The 18097-nt window shown below is 36.6% G+C and overlaps 2 protein-coding genes across 2 annotated transcripts; both read right to left on the bottom strand.

Moving 5' to 3' along the window:
• Window positions 1-1019: 1019 nt before the first annotated feature.
• Window positions 1020-2276, bottom strand: LOC106091342 (alpha-tocopherol transfer protein-like). The gene is made up of 3 exons (XM_013257834.2): window positions 1898-2276; window positions 1462-1831; window positions 1020-1397 (listed from the first exon to the last, which is right to left on the bottom strand). The coding sequence occupies exons 1-3, from the start codon at window positions 2197-2199 to the stop codon at window positions 1140-1142; spliced, it is 930 nt and encodes a 309-aa protein (XP_013113288.2). The 5' UTR covers window positions 2200-2276; the 3' UTR covers window positions 1020-1139.
• Window positions 2277-7643: 5367 nt separating this feature from the next.
• LOC106091346 (alpha-tocopherol transfer protein-like) lies at window positions 7644-8722 on the bottom strand. The gene is made up of 3 exons (XM_013257837.2): window positions 8421-8722; window positions 7977-8346; window positions 7644-7901 (listed from the first exon to the last, which is right to left on the bottom strand). The coding sequence occupies exons 1-3, from the start codon at window positions 8720-8722 to the stop codon at window positions 7644-7646; spliced, it is 930 nt and encodes a 309-aa protein (XP_013113291.2).
• Window positions 8723-18097: the final 9375 nt, after the last annotated feature.

Genomic DNA, 18097 nt, shown 5'->3' with positions numbered 1-18097 from the left:
CCGATTTGCAGTAATACAGCAATAAAATAGTCATTTGTCGACCGATTCTCTTGAAATTTGATAGGAAGGATATTCTTGTGACTCTCAATATTACTGGTGAATTTCATAGAAATCAGTTCAGATTTGGATATACCTGCCATATATATGTTCGTCCGATTTGCAGTAATACAGCAATAAAATGGTCATTTGTTAACCGATTGGCAGAAAAGATTTTCTTATGACTCTCCATATTACTGGTGAATTTCATAGGAATCGGTTCAGATTTGTATATAGCTCCCATATATGTGTTCATCCGATTTGGAGTAATACAGAAATAAAATGGTCATTTGTTAACCGATTCTCTCGAAATTTGGCAGGAAAGATTTTCTTATGACTCCCAATTATACTTGTGAATTTCATAGAAATCGGTTCAGATTTGTATATAGCTCCCATATATGTGTTCATCCGATTTGCAGTAATACTGCAATAAAATGGTCATTTGTTAACCGATTCTCACGAAATTCGACACGAAGGATTTTCTTATGACTCTCGATATTACTGGTGAATTTCATAGAAATCTGTTCAGATTTAGGTATAGCTCACATATATATGTATCATCCGATTTTCACTCCCAGACCCACTGCAAGCGCATTTATCGACGAATCATCCCAAAATATTGTACAACGCTTTCCTCGACGAATTCCACAATATCCGTAAAATTTGATCGAAATCGGTTCAGATTTAGATATAGCGCCCATCTATATGTTCGCCACATTTTGGTAATTTTTTGTCATTTGTCACCCGTAGTTATTACATTTTGAACATATTTGCTTTGCTCGAAATTTGATAAAGTAATTTTAATAACCTATCTGAATACATCCGCCGATGTCCATTAAAATTGGTTCAGAATTAGATATAGCCCCACTTTTGTATTTATAGGCTAGGTGTAGGGCGCTACGGAAGGCCACCTTAGCGCAGAGGTTAGCATGTCCGCATATCAGAATTTGAATTAACTGAAGTCACTGACAAACTCACATGTCTAAGCTAATGACTTTCATTGTGATTTATTAACCATTGATATTCAAATTAATTTGTATTAAAGCATTTTGCCAAGCACAGATATACGTTTAATGTTAACAACAATAGCAACGATAACAAAATTAATCTACATCTAGTTTTCGAAATGAACCTCCCACTCCAAAGAGACCATCTAAATCGAGTGGCTTACCGGGACGCTTTGTTTCATCTGTACCATAATTGGCGTTCTCTTTGAAGTATTCTCGATATTCATCAAAGACCTTATGATAATCCTGTGTCACTTGCTTCATTGAACCATTTTTACCACCGTACTCCATAGGCAAATACTCCAAGGGTATGTGTTGAGATAATTCCTTGATGTCTGACCCCAAAATAAACAACTGAAAGATAACAGAAGTAAAATTTAGTTTTGAGAAATTTCCTTATTTCCACAATACTTCCTACTCTTTTTCTTATTTTCTCGGAAACCAAACTTAATATAAGCTTCATACTAAGCTGTGCAAATGAAGGAACATGCGTAAAATAAGCTGCGCGAATTCGAAAAGGCATGGAGTTTTCCAGAAATGAGACAACCCTCTTCAGGAAGTTCGGTGTGAACTGTGCCAAATGACCGTATGTCACTTTGCTATAATCAAAAATCAAAATTATTCCATGGACACCGGCAAATGGATCATTGAGCAAGGACAATTCAAACATGGCGGATGATGGATGATACATATCTTCGATATGGTAGTGGTCAGCTGAGTAATTTAACTGGCATACCCATATGCGTGCCTCATTTTCGAACAGCGGTTTTGGTAAAGGTGTGTACAATCTTAAAACACAAACAAAAGTTTTTCGGGTAATCTTAAGATGGGAAATTTAATTTTTAAATTCTTACGCGAGATTATGAACTTCTCTAAATTTGGGTGAATCCACATCGGTTGGGTTGAACATTTGGGGATATTTGGTTTTGAGGGAATAGTACAAATCCAATTTGTTCTTTGCTTTCTCCAAACTGTATTTGCAACCCCTTAGGAATTGGATGAGTAATTGGTCATCGGTACGCGCTTTAAGATGAGGTTGTTGTTTAATCCATGTCTTTAAGGCCTGCAAGTCCTCGGGTATTCTGGATTCCACCTCGCCCAACTCTTTGGCTGCTACGTTTTGCAGTTCGTCCGGCAAACGTCTTATTTGTACCATTTCTTGTTTTAAACTGATGACAAGATATGTGAACAAAAATTTTAAAAATACGCGTAAGGTGGTTAGTATTTGCTAATCAATGCAGAAAAAACAAAACAAAAATTCGAAGCTTTGAAGAGTAGAATTTTTTTTTATACGATATGAGTATAACAAGTTCAGCCCGGCCGAATATTATATACCCTCCATAATTAATCGCATTTGTCAAGCACTTTGAATAATTTTTTCAAATAAATAGTTATGGGCTGAAATGGACTGTAGTTTTCATGGCTGTTAGAAGTCATAAAAGTATAACAAGTTTAAAATTTCAGCCAAAGCGGATAAAAATTTTCATTGCTGTTAGAAGTCATAAAAGTTTAACACGTTCAAAATTTCAATCAAAGCGGATAAAATTGCGCCCTATAGAGGCTCAAGAAGTACAATTGGGAGATTGGTTTGTATAGCTGCTATATCTAAAGGGAGACCTGTCATAACGCCCAAAGGTCATAAGACCCAAAATCTATTTTGGATGTTATGACCACTCATGCCGTCGTCATAAAGCCCAAAATGAAATTGAGCGTTATGACCGCACACATAGCGGTCATAAGGCCCATTGGGTGTTATGACAATTTCCTACTAATAAAAAAACATTTCGGTGCTACAAAAAAAACCACCAATTATTTCATTTAATAATTCCAAAGCAAAAATGAAACTAGTAGGGTTGCCCAAAAAGTAATTGCGGATTTTTTAAAAGAAAGTAAATGCATTTTTAATAAAACTTAGAATGAACTTTAATCAAATATACTTTTTTTACACTTTTTTTCTAAAGCAAGCTCAAAGTAACAGCTGATAACTAACAGAAGAAAAAATGCAATTACAGAGTCACAAGCCGTTGAAAAAATTTGTCAAAGCCGACTATATGAAAAATCCGCAATTACTTTTTGGGCAACCCAATACAAAGGCGTTAAAGCCGAACATTGAATATCCACCACCTCGGGTATATATGTAAACCACCTTTCCTCATAATCCGGTGAAAAATGCATAATTGGCCCGTATAGCAGCTTTATCGAAATAGGGTACGACTTGGACCAAATCCGACATGGATATTGAGTGGTCCAATAAGTACAAGTCGTTGTTCAATTTTGTAGAGCAAAATATTGGTCTTTTTGGTAGTCATATCCAAATATAGATCGATATGAGTCGATTATACGATTTGGCTGAAATTGTGCGGAAAGTGTTTTGTTATGACTTCCAAAAACCGCGAAAAATATGGCTGCCATATAAACCGATCTGGGATCTTGACCTCTTAAGCCTCTAGAGGGTGCAATTCTTATCGGATTTGGGTGAAATTTTTATACAACGGCCTTCAACATACTTGTCCAATGTGGTCTTAATCGATCTATAGCCTGATATAGCTCCCATATAAATCGATCCCCCGAATATGCTTCTTGAGCCCCTACAAGGCGCAATTCTTATCCGAATGACCTGAAATATTACCCCATGACTTCTATACTATGCTCTTCAACATTCAATTTACTTATGGTCCGAATCGGACTACAACTTGATATATCTCCAATAGCATAACAATTTGTATTCATTATTATTTGTTTGCCTAAAACGAGATACCATACAAAGAACTCGATAAATGCGATCCATGGTGGAGGGTTTATAAGATTCGGCCCGGCCGAACTTAACACGCTCCTACCTGTTGTCTGTTAACCTGGGCTGCAAAGGGTTATATATGTGCCGCCGACGAAAAGGCGTCAACACACACATAACAGTTGATAACCATGCAAACCATTCACGTCTCGCACAAACAGTATTACAACCCTGAGTCCGATGTACGCATTTTCCAAGAAACTTCGGGGACGCTAAGAAGAAAAAAATTAAATATTGCAAAAATATGAAATAAACTGACCAAATTAATTTGAAGAGTCACAATATCCATCTCTTCCTTCTGTTAAAATAATGTTTTTCATTCTCGTCTCAGAATACAATAACAGGAAGAAATTTCATATTCTGCAGTGGAATTGCAGAAACAAGATTTCATCGCTACTGCTCACAACACCCCGAACATATAGCGTGACATGGCCTGAAATTTGGAAAGCGTTAGCTATTAACAACCAAAAATGATGTTGAGTTACTGGTCATTATTTATCTTTGTTTGCAGGAACTTTTAACATTGAAATTCGATCTACAATATATGCAGCAATGGATTATATTAGAGCAAAGGATTTATACTGCTAATTACAGATGGAGGTATACCTTTCATGGTAAGTATTAGTTTGAAGATAATAATACATATCTATACTGAACACTTGCATTTCTTTTCCAACAGTCTACAAAATATTGTGGATACGGCGTAACGGAACTTCTGGGAAAATATGGTGTTTACTCCTATGGCTGACATTTTGCGCCATTTCAACCACATTTTCAACCATTCTGACTATATGACCTAGCCAACGCAGTCGTTGTATTTTGATACGTGTAACTATACTTGTCGTTATTCAGCACGTGGTTCATACGTCGCCTATATTCTTCATTAACGCAAATATATTTTACGAAGAAGTTTCGTCTTCAATACTCCATCTGCTACGCCTCATCTGCTTTCACAAGTACCCATGCCTCAGAACCATACAACAACACGGGTAGTATCAATGTCTGGTATAGTGTAATCTTTGTCTGTCGAGAGATGGCCTTGTTTCTAAACTGCTTACTTAATCCAAAGTTGCATCTGTTTGCCAGCGTTATTCTTTACTTTTTCTCAAAACGGGTGCAATTCGTTTCGGTTATGGCGGTGCCGAGGTAGATCAAAGTTGTGGTTCCCAACTTTCCCCATTTTCTTTATCCGCTCGGTTGTACAAGACGTTTTGGGAGTTAAAATAATCCATTTCGCCTTATCTCCATTTACTGCCATAACCTGCTATAGCTACCATATGGGGACTGAATCCTAGGATAGTCCAACGGCTCTATAGGAGCGTGATTAGACCAATATTTACATACGCCTCAGTAGTTTGGTGGACTGCTATGGAGAAAAGGTCTAACATAAGGACCATACAACAGGTTCAGAGAACATGTTGTCTTGGCATAGGCGGAGCGATAAGGGCCACGCCCACTAGGGCACAGGAGATTATTTTAGATATCCGACCCATTGACATATAGATTAAGTGTTAGGCAGCCACTGCGGGACTTGAGACTTAAGGCGATGGGAGAATGGATTGAGGATGGGAGCAGCTCATACCATCGCGGTATAATCGAGGCGAAGATAGGAAACCTGGAAGGGAAAAGGTTTCCGATCGGATACCTGAGATGAACCTTGAACTCGAGTGCGAGGCATTGCTGCCATCGGCACAGTCTTGGATTGACGGAACCCTAGTATTGCCAGCTGGAAGATCATGTTACACGGATGGAGCAAAGCTAGAGGACAGAGTCGGCCTGGGGGTTTACATTGAGATCCCAGGGACTGAGATCTGTTTTAGACTGCCTGACCATAATACGGTCCACTAGAGGGCGCAATTATTATCCGATATGACTGAAATTTTATACTAAGTAAGGTTCAAATCGCTTCGTAACCTGATATAGCTGCCACAGAAACCGATCTTCGATCTTGACTTCTTAAGCCACTGCAAGGCGCAATTCTTGTTCGATTTGGCTGAAAATTTGCAAAACGTGTTTTCTTATGACTTCCAACAACTGTGTCATGTATGGTGCAAATCGGTTTATAACCTGATGCAGCTGATATATAAACCGATCTGGGATATTAACTTCTTGAGCCACTAGATGGCGCAATTATTATCCGATTTGGCTGAAATTTCGCATAAGTGTTTTGTTTAGTCTTCGCAACAACTGTGCCTTAGTATGGTTGAAATGGGTTCATAATCTAATATATTGGGTTGCCTAAAAAGCAATTGCGGATTTTTTAAAAGAAAGGAAATGCATTTTTAATAAAACTTAGAATGAACTTTAATCAAATATATAATTGCCATTTTGATCGATAACCTTTTGTCATCTTCCTGGCAAATTTAGATTCCACGCTCATAGAACTTCTGGCCTTTATCTGCAAAAAACTGAACCAAGTGCGATTTTATAGCCTCATCATTGCCGAAAGTTTTACCATTTAAGGAGTTCTGCAAAGATCGAAATAAATGGTAGTCTGATGGTGCAAGGTCAGGGCTATATGGTGGATGCATCAAAAGTTCCCAGTCAAGTTCACTTAGTTTTTGGCGAGTGACCAATGATGTGTGCGGTCTAGCGTTGTCCTGGTGGAATATGACACCTTTACGATTGACCAATTCTGGTCGCTTCTCCTTGATAGCTGTATGCAATTTGTCCAATTGTTGACAATAAACATCCGAATTAATCGTTTGGTTCCTTGGAAGCAGCTCAAAATATACCAAACCCTTCCAATCCCACCAAACAGACAACATAACCTTCTTTTGGTGGATATCAGCCTTTGAAGTGGTTGAAGCTGGTTCACCATGCTTGGACCATGATCGTTTTCGACTAACGTTGTTGTAAACAATCCATTTTTCATCTCCAGTTATGATTCGTTTTAAAACTGATCGAATTCATTGCGTTTAAGGTGCATATCACAAGCGTTGATTCGGTTTGTTAAATGAATTTCTTTCAATACATGTGGTACCCAAATATCAAGCCTTTTCACCAGTCCAAGACTTTTTATGTGATAATGAACGGTTGATTTTGGTATATATTTAACTTATCTCCTATCTCACGCTCAGTTACAAGACGATCCAATTCGATTAATGCTTAAAATTAGTGAACGCCGACTATATGAAAAATCAGCAATTACTTTTTGGGCAACCTAATAGCTCCCGTAAAAGCCGATCTCCCGATTATACATCTTAAGCCTCTAGAGGGCACAATTCTTGTCAGATTTGGCTGAAATTTTGCACAATGACTCCCATGACCTTCAACATACGTGTCGAATATGGTTTGAATCGGGCTATGACCTAAAACAGCTACCATATAAACCGATCTCCCGATTTAATCCTTCAGGCCCTAAAGGGCACAATTCCTTTCCTAATTTTATTAAATTTTTTACTGTGACTTCTACAAGGTCTCAAACATTTAATTCCATTATGGTGCGAATCAGACAATAACTTGATGTAGGTCCAATAGCATAGCAATCCATCTTATCCATTATCCTTTGTTTGCCTTAAAAGAGATACAGAACTCGACAAATGCGATCCATGGTGGAGGGCATATAAGACTCGCCGCGGCCGAACTTAGCACGCCTTTACTTGTTTAACCATTCTTCACGAAATTTTGGGACAAATTGCAGCATAATGACTGTTGTCTAATAAATTTTATCCAAATCAGAATTTGTTTAATTTTTTTTATTTAATAAATAATCAGAAATGAGAATTATAAAAAGAGATATGACATTAAAACTACTTGTATAATAAATAATGAACTTAATTATTGTACTAATATTTAATCTCTGCTATTTAGTCCACAACCAGCTTTCTAAAGGATCCTCCCAAACCATGTAATCCCTCCAAATTTAAAGGTTTTCCAGGTCTTAGACTTTCATTAGTACCATAAAGTGCATTTTCCCTTATGTACTCACGATGTGAATCAAAAATTTTATTATAATCATTGGCCAAATCGTTCAAACATCCATTTTTACCACCATAATCACTTGGTAAATATTTGAGAGGAATATATTGAGTCAATTCTTGTACACCTTTGCCCAAAATATGTATCTGCAATGAAAACTTTTTTTTTAGTAACAATATCTTATACAAAGGCTTAATTTGAGCATATATCCGGAGACTTACTCGTTTTCGTAGTTTTTCTGATACTAAGTTTACAATGAGCTTGAAAAATGCTTGAGCTGCTGTGGGAACATTTATGAAATACACCGAAGGAACCCGTACCGGCATAGATTTTTCCATAAATGAAACAATTTTCTTGCAAACACTTGGCGTAAGTTGTAGAAAATGTTTGACACTACCTTGGGAAAAATCAAATATCAGAATGATACCATGTATACCGGTATAGGGATCATTGCGCATGGTCAATTCAAACATTGCACTAGACGGGTAATAGATATCCTCATTTGAATAGAGGTCAATACTGTAATTGAAACGATAGACCATTATGCGTGGTCCATTCTCGTTGAGAGGAATTGGTAAAATGGTGTAGCAACTATTTGAAATAGAATATAAAGTATAAACTTTTAAAAATTATTTAATACTAGTTTTAAGGTCTTCTGAACTTACCCCAAGTTATGAATTTCCCTAAACCTGGGTTCATCCACATCGATGGCACCAAACATTTCAGGATATTTTGTTTTGAGTGAGTAAAACAAATCAATTTTTTCTTTGGCTCTTTCAAGACTAAACTTGCTGCCTCTTAGGAATTGTATGAGAAATTGATCTTCGGTGCGAGCTCTTAAATGAGGCTGTTGTTCTATCCATGTTTTAAGAGCCTTTAAATCGGCAGATATTCTGGAGGGTACCTCTCCTAATTCTTCGATGGCAATTTTTTGCAATTCCTCCGACAACGGTCTTATGTTGGCCATATTTCTTTCCAAACTGAACTCTGTGCTTTTGTAAGATCTATGAAATCGAAAGAGAAAGTACATAAAAATTTCGATTTTTATAGAAATTTTGTTTTTTAGCATACATTTTGCATAAAATTTACATATGCTATACTATAAAAAACATGTATTGCAATAACAGTTAAGCCAACCAGTGGCATTAAACCAAAACGTTTCAATCTTTTCTTGCAAGAAATAAAAGTTGAAAGCTAGGAAATGATAATGGATAAGAATTTCTATGCTATTGGAGCTATGCCAAGTTATCAACCGATTAGGGCCATATTTGGTTTATTTGTAGATATAAATGGAAGTCATTGTGCAAAATTTGAGGAGAATCGGATAATAATTGCGCCCTCTAGAGGCTCAAGAGGTATAATCGGGAGATCGGTTTATATGGGAGATATATCATCTTATGAACGGATTTATATCATACTTGGCACAGTTACTGGAAGTAGTAACAGAACACTACATGTACAATTTTAGCCAAATCGGACAAAAATTACGGACTGCAGGGCCTCAAGATGTCAAATCTGGAGATCGGGTTATATGGGAGCCATATCATGTTGTACAACGATATCAACCATACTTGGCTCAGTTATTGGACATCGTAACAGAACACTACATGCAACATTTCAGTCTAATCGGATAACAATTGCGGCTTTAGGGGCTAAATATGTCAAATCGGGAGATCGGTTAACATGGGAGCTATATTCGAATTCTTTGCCCGATATCTCTTTATAGGCAAACAAAGGATAATGGATAATAATTATTATGCTACTGGAGCTATACCAGGTTACAAACCGATTAGGGCCACACTTGGTTTGGTTGTTGTAGATCAAAATGGAAATCATTGTGCGAAATTTTTAGCCGAATCGGATAATAATTGCGCCCTCTAGAGACTTACGAGGTATAATCGGGAGATCGGTTCATATGGGAGATATATCAGTTTTTGAACCGATTTATACCCTACTTGGCACAGTTGTTGGAGGTCATAATAGAACACGTCGTGCAAAATTTCAGCCAAATCAGGGCAATAATTGCGCCCTCTAGCGGATTAGTAAGATCTGAGATCGAGCTTAAGTCATTACCTAAAATCTGTTTACATGGGAGCTATATCAGATTGTGAACCGATTTGGAGCATACTTGGCACAGTTGTTGAAAGTTATAACAAAACACTTCATGCAAAATCTCAGCCACATCGAACAAATAATTGCGCCCTCTAGCGTCTGAAGAAGTCAAGATTCGAAATGGGTTTATATGAGAGCTATGTATATCAGGTTTTGAACCTATTTCGACTATACTTGGCACAGTTGTTGAAAGTTATAACAAAACCAAAAAAATCATGCAAATTTCAGCCAAATCAGATAAGAGTTGCGCCCTATAGAAGCTCAAGAAGTCAAAATCCATGATGGGTTTATATGGCAGCTATATCAAAACATGGACGGATATAGCTCATTTACAATCCAAACTGACCTGAGAAGTATTTAGGTAATATTTCAAGCACCTAGCTTTACTCCTTCGAAAGTTAGCGTGCTTTCGACAGACGGACGATCAAGAATATATGTATTTATATACTTTGTTATGGCTCAGATCAATATTTTGATGTGGTACAAACGGAATGGCGAAATTAGTATACCTCCTACGGTGGAGGGTACAAAAATTGATGGACGTTTCAGATCAATATTTCGATGTGTTACAAACGGAATGACGAAATTAGTACACCTCTTATGGTGGATGATGGACGCTCAAGGCGAAATTTGGTTATTTTATAGTCTTTAATTGACGCCTTGTGTACAAGAGAGCGACATTTCCAATGAGGAAAATATAGGTAAGAGCACATATGCAAAATCGGTGCTGCAAGTGATAGCAGATGTAGTGCATGTGGGGAAGATGAGGAGACTTTGGAGCATTTCTTCTGTCATTGGCAGGCTTTCGTAGCTAATAGATACCGGCACTTAGGTGTTTTGTAAGTAGCACGGAATTCCTGACTTACTTTAAGGTTAATTTTTAAACCCACCACCGAAGGATGGGGTCATCCCATTTGCAACGTATCAAAACATCCATTTTAGTCCCAATAAAGTATATATATTCTTGATCGACGTAAAAATCTAAGACGATCTAGCCAAGTCCATCCGTCCGTCTGTCTGTTGACATCACACTACAGTCATTAAAAATACATATATTGAGCTGAAACTTTGCACAGATTCACAGTTCGAAGATGGACTATATCGGACTATATCTTGATATAGCCCCCATATATACCGATACCTCGATTCAAGGTCTTAGACCCATAAAAGGGCGCATTTATTGTACAATTTAGCCAAAATTTGAGATAGAGAGTTACGATAGGCCACTCGACATCCTTCATCAAGTTGGCCCAGATCGGTCCAGATTTGGATATAGCTGTCATATAGATCGATCTCTCGATTTCAGGTCTTAGGCCCATAAAAGGGCGCATTCATTGTCCTATGTCGCCGAAATTTGAGACAGTGAGTTGTGTTAGGCCCTTCAACATCTTTCTTCAATTTGGCCCAGATAGGTCCAGATTTGGATATAGCTGTCATATAGACCGATCTCTCGATTTCAGGTCTTGGGCCCATTTAAGTGCGCATTTATAGTCCGATTTTGCTGAAATTTAGGACAGAGAGTTGTCTTAGGCCCTTCGACATCTTTCTTCAATTTGGCCCAGATCGGATCTGATTTAAATATAGCTGCCATATAGACCGATCTCTCGATTTCAGGCTTTGGGACCATAAAAGGCGCATTTATGGTCCGATGTCGTCGAAATTTGGGACAGTGAGTTGCGTTAGGCCCTTCAACATCTTTCCTCACTTTGGCCCAGATCGGTACAGATTTGGATATAGCTGCCATATAGACCGATCTCTCGATTTAAAGTATTGGCCCAAAAGAAGGCGCATTTATTGTCCGATTTCCCTGAAATTTCACACAGTGACTTATGCTAGGTTTTTGGACATCCGTGTCCTATATGGTTCAGATCTATATATACAAAAGAGTTGTGAGATGAACTGATTGCAGACTGACTGCCTGATCATCGCTCAGCCCAAACGGCTAAAGCTGGAATCATGTAATTTTAAACGAATGTTGGTCTTAAGTCCTAGGCACGGGATAAGGCTGGATTTGGTGATATTCGTACGTTAAGGTACTAAAAATTACCAAAAAGTATAAAATGGTACTTATTTGCCCAGCGCGAACGGAAAGTGCTACAACTATGTTCTCAGGCCCAAATTAAAGAGCGTATTGAAAAAATAAAGCTTGGCAAACATAAAATTTGAAAAATCGTACGGGGTATTGGAGAAATAGTACGTTTAGTATCGCAATTGGTTCTATGTGGTACTTTCTTTGTAAATTGAACTAGAACTCTGAATTTTGGATCTTAGGTACACTATGGGAACCTCAATTGGGTGCAATTGCAAATTTTGACCTGAACATTCCACTAAGGCACAGGGAGCAAACTTCTCACATATCAATTACTGCAGTCCGATTTAATGGCAACCTCATTTGGGTGCAAATGCAAATTTTGCCCATGAACATTCCACCAAGGCACAGGGAGCAAACTTTTCACATATCAATGAGTGCAGTCCAATTCAAGTTTAAGCTCAATGACAAGGAGCCTCCTTTTTATAGAGTCAGAACGGCGTGCGGCAGTGCAACACCTCTTTGGAAAGAAGTTTTACATTGCATAATACCTCACAAATGTTGCCAGCATTAGGAGGGTAGAACCACCGCCGAAATTTTTTTCTGATGGTCTCGCCAGGATTCGAACACAGTCGTTCGTTCAGCGTCATAGGCGGACAACCTCTGCGCTACGGTGGCCTCAATAGGGTAACTATAAGCGTTTCTGGAAATTTGTACATTTAGGTACTAAAAAAAGTACGAAATGGGTGAACATTTTATGGGGTGGATGGATAGTGGTAGAATTTTGACATTTTTCTTAAAAGACAACTGGTGCAAAAGGATAAGGTGAAAACAATAAATGGAAAAATAGCACTGATGACAGGAGGAAACGTACGTTTAGTACGGCAATTGGCCCCATTTGGTACTTTCTATACAGAAGGAGCTAGAGATCTGAAATTTGGGATTTAGTTATAACTAGGATATACATGGTCATATCTTATTTGGCAGCTCACGCACGTTTCGTATTTGGTTTCACTGTCAAACATCTTCAGTTTAGTTTATAATTTAATCATTAATCCGCTTACAAACGAACAACAAAATGCGTGCTCTGTTAAGAAAGTTAATTTTCAATTCTTCCTAAATTTTTCACTTTTGACTCAATAGGTGTAAATATCAGCCAGAAACATTACAAGAGCTACCAATTCACCCAGAAAAACAGAAACACATTTTGGTGCTATTTGTGGGCTGGTGGCATCATTGGACCGTACTTCTTCAAAGATGATGCCAATCGTAACGTAACTGTAAATGGTGAGAGCTAATGTGAGATGATATCCAACTTTTTTCTCCAAAATGCAAGAGCTTGACATGCATGATATGTGGTTTCAACAAGACAGTGCCAAATGCCGCACAGCTTGCGTAACAATGGACTTATTGTAAGGCGAGTTTGGTGAACACCCTTAGACTATTTCTTGTGGGGCTATGTTTAAGCTCATGTCTATACAGAGAAGGCCGCTTCAATTGACGCATTGGAAGACAACATTGAAGCATTTATACGTGGGATACCGGCCGAAATGTTGGAAAGAGTATGCCAAAATTGGAGTAAGCGGATAGAACATTTGAGGCTCTGTCACGATTAACATTAGCACGAAATAATCTTCAAACATTAAATTACATGTACCGTACTATCGATTCAAATAAAAAGTTCATGCATTTTTCTGAATTTTATGTGTTTTTTTTTTTCTATTGCTCCTAAAAAATCACCCGTTTCTTGTTATGGCTTTATCTTTAGTCAATTTCACATGCGCTTGTATGCGCTTAATAGTATTGGCTAGACTACTAGCTAGACCTGGTGGTGTAGGCTACTATATGGTCATCTCTGCCCAAAATTTATCTTTTCCTACTCTTTTGAGATTCGCTCAAATAGTTATTTAACTATTTGAGCGAATCTCAAAAGAGGTAATTCGCTTGCTATTTTATGGCTTCAAATGGTCTTTCGGAAGGCGTCAAATCACCTTTGTTATTTGAGGTTTTTACTAAGTCGACTATCAAAAAATGATTGTTCCACTAGTCGAACTCAGACTAGACTACAACGTGCATGAATCTTTTATGCTTTTATAATTTTGGAACGTTGCATAATTTAAGTCTATTTTTATTCCATTTTTACTGAATGCTTTTCTTTGGAGCCGCTTAAATATTTCAGTATTCGTCATCAGATTTGTTGCTGGTAGGTATGGATGTTGTTGTATTCTCAATTTATAATTTTGGAGGTGTGACATTATTTCCTCCTAGACAGTTTTTATACCCTACACCACAACTGTGTTATAGGGTATAATAACTTAGTGCGTTTGTTTGTAACGCCCAGAAAGAAGAGAGCTAGACACATTGATATATGTGCCGATCAACTCAAAGTCACTTTCTGATTCGATTTAGCTTATCCGAATCAAAAATCTTAATTTTCCCTTGCAAAACTTAAAATGGCCATATCTCCTTAACAGCCTCGTAGAGCAACAGTAAGGATAATTCGTGATCACTTCCAAAAATACAGTTTTTTGATGAAATTCGACCAAAATCTTAACGTTTCCCTTCCAAAACTTAAAATGGCTATATCTCCTTAACTAAGCCTCGTAGAGCAAAAGTAAGTAAGTAAATTCATTTTTTTGTCAAAATCTCCAATACTGTATACTAAACTAAAATTTTTTTTCGCATCAAAAATTGAAAATTTTCGTAAAAAAATGCAAAAAAAATAAAATGTGAAATTTCAAGTAATTGTGTTTATAGTACGAATCTTCGTAGAATTTCGAACTGCCGAATGTTAGAAAATTATCGAAATTCGAAAAAATGAAGGAGTTATAGCGTTTTTGGGCTTGAAAACGACCTTGAATTTTTACGCTCTAAAAATATTGGTTTTTGATATGTTTTTCCCAAAATGCTTTACAGAATTGCTTCATGTAGCACCACTACGGAAAGAGATTTTCCTCACGAATCCAACGGTGTCCTCAGAATTTTGAAATTCGCAAAACTAAAGATGTTACAGCAATTCCAAACTCTCCTTGATTTTTTTAAGCATTTTTCGGATATTAGTTTTGTGATTTTGAGCTTGTTTTTTGAGGAAAAAACATAGGAGTTGCACTTAACCGAATTTTTTGCCATAATCTTCAGTACTGTATACTCAACTCGAAAAATTTTTTCGCGTAAAAAATTTAAAATTTTTCTAAGGGTAAAAAAATGCAAAAAAATAAAATGTTAAATTTCAAGCAATTGTGTTTATAGTACAAATCATCGTAGAATTTCGAACTGCGGAATGCTAGAAAATTATCGAAATTCGAAAAAATGAAGGAGTTACAGCGTTTTTGGGCTTGAAAACGACCTTGAATTTTTACGCCCTAAAAATATTGGTTTTTGCGATGTTTTTCCCAAAAAGCTTTACAGAATTGCTTCATGTAGCACCACTACGGAAAGAGATTTTCCTCACGAATCCAACGGTGTCCTCAGAATTTTGAAATTCGCAAAACTAAAGATGTTACAGCAATTCCAAACACTCCTTGATTTTTTAAGCATTTTTCGGATATTAGTTATGCGATTTTGAGCTTGTTTTTCGAAGAAAAAACATAGGAGTTGCACTTAACCGAATTTTTTGCCATAATCTTCAGTACTGTATACTCAACTCGAAAAATTTTTTCGCGTCAAAAATTTAAAATTTTCCTAAGGGGTTAGCCTTTGCTAAAAAAATGCAAAAAAAATAAAATGTGAAATTTCAAGTAATTGTGTTTACAGTACGAATCGTCGTAGAATTTCGAATTGCGGAATGCTAGAAAATTATCGAAATTCGAAAAAATGAAGGAGTTACAGCGTTTTTGGGCTTGAAAACGACCTTGAATTTTTACGCCCTAAAAATATTGGTTTTTGCGATGTTTTTCCCAAAAAGCTTTACAGAATTGCTTCATGTAGCACCACTACGGAAAGAGATTTTCCTCACGAATCCAACGGTGTCCTCAGAATTTCGAAATTCGCAAAACTAAAGATGTTACAGCAATTCCAAACTCTCCTTGACTTTTTTAAGCATTTTTCGATATTAGTTATGCGATTTTGAGCTTGTTTTTCGAAGAAAAAACATAGGAGTTGCACTTAACCGAATTTTTTGCCTTAATCTTCAGTACTGTATACTCAACTCGAAAAATTTTTTCGCGTCAAAAATTTAAAATTTTCCTAAGGGGTTAGCCTTTGCTAAAAAAAATGCAAAAAAAATAAAATGTGAAATTTCAAGTAATTGTGTTTACAGTACAAATCGTCGTAGAATTTCGAATTGCGGAATGCTAGAAAATTATCGAAATTCGAAAAAATGAAGGAGTTACAGCGTTTTTGGGCTTGAAAACGACCTTGAATTTTTACGCCCTAAAAATATTGGTTTTTGCGATCTTTTTCCCAAAAAGCTTTACAGAATTGCTTCATGTAGCACCACTACGGAAAGAGATTTTCCTCACGAATCCAACGGTGTCCTCAGAATATTGAAATTCGCAAAACTAAAGATGTTACAGCAATTCCAAACTCTCCTTGATTTTTTAAGCATTTTTCGGATATTAGTTATGCGATTTTGAGCTTGTTTTTCGAAGAAAAAACATAGGAGTTGCACTTAACCGAATTTTTTGCCATAATCTTCAGTACTGTATACTCAACTCGAAAAATTTTTTCGCGTCAAAAATTTAAAATTTTCCTAAGGGGTTAGCCTTTGCTAAAAAAATGCAAAAAAAATAAAATGTGAAATTTCAAGTAATTGTGTTTACAGTACAAATCGTCGTAGAATTTCGAATTGCGGAATGCTAGAAAATTATCGAAATTCGAAAAAATGAAGGAGTTACAGCGTTTTTGGGCTTGAAAACGACCTTGAATTTTTACGCCCTAAAAATATTGGTTTTTGCGATGTTTTTCCCAAAAAGCTTTACAGAATTGCTTCATAAGGCACCACTACGGAAAGAGATTTTCCTCACGAATCCAAGTAATTGTGTTTACAGTACGAATCGTCGTAGAATTTCGAATTGCGGAATGCTAGAAAATTATCGAAATTCGAAAAAATGAAGGAGTTACAGCGTTTTTGGGCTTGAAAACGACCTTGAATTTTTACGCCCTAAAAATATTGGTTTTTGCGATGTTTTTCCCAAAAAGCTTTACAGAATTGCTTCATGTAGCACCACTACGGAAAGAGATTTTCCTCACGAATCCAACGGTGTCCTCAGAATTTTGAAATTCGCAAAACTAAAGATGTTACAGCAATTCCAAACTCTCCTTGATTTTTTAAGCATTTTTCGGATATTAGTTATGCGATTTTGAGCTTGTTTTTCGAAGAAAAAACATAGGAGTTGCACTTAACCGAATTTTTTGCCATAATCTTCAGTACTGTATACTCAACTCGAAAAATTTTTTCGCGTCAAAAATTTAAAATTTTCCTAAGGGGTTAGCCTTTGCTAAAAAAATGCAAAAAAAATAAAATGTGAAATTTCAAGTAATTGTGTTTACAGTACAAATCGTCGTAGAATTTCGAATTGCAGAATGCTAGAAAATTATCGAAATTCGAAAAAATGAAGGAGTTACAGCGTTTTTGGGCTTGAAAACGACCTTGAATTTTTACGCCCTAAAAATATTGGTTTTTGCGATCTTTTTCCCAAAAAGCTTTACAGAATTGCTTCATGTAGCACCACTACGGAAAGAGATTTTCCTCACGAATCCAACGGTGTCCTCAGAATATTGAAATTCGCAAAACTAAAGATGTTACAGCAATTCCAAACTCTCCTTGATTTTTTAAGCATTTTTCGGATATTAGTTATGCGATTTTGAGCTTGTTTTTCGAAGAAAAAACATAGGAGTTGCACTTAACCGAATTTTTTGCCATAATCTTCAGTACTGTATACTCAACTCGAAAAATTTTTTCGCGTCAAAAATTTAAAATTTTCCTAAGGGGTTAGCCTTTGCTAAAAAAATGCAAAAAAAATAAAATGTGAAATTTCAAGTAATTGTGTTTACAGTACAAATCGTCGTAGAATTTCGAATTGCGGAATGCTAGAAAATTATCGAAATTCGAAAAAATGAAGGAGTTACAGCGTTTTTGGGCTTGAAAACGACCTTGAATTTTTACGCCCTAAAAATATTGGTTTTTGCGATGTTTTTCCCAAAAAGCTTTACAGAATTGCTTCATAAGGCACCACTACGGAAAGAGATTTTCCTCACGAA

The sequence above is a fragment of the Stomoxys calcitrans genome, chromosome 5 (assembly GCF_963082655.1).
Source record: "Stomoxys calcitrans chromosome 5, idStoCalc2.1, whole genome shotgun sequence".
Taxonomy (NCBI): domain Eukaryota; kingdom Metazoa; phylum Arthropoda; class Insecta; order Diptera; family Muscidae; genus Stomoxys; species Stomoxys calcitrans.
Note: the sequence above shows the minus strand (reverse complement) of the source record. Positions and strands in the feature narration are given on the sequence as shown.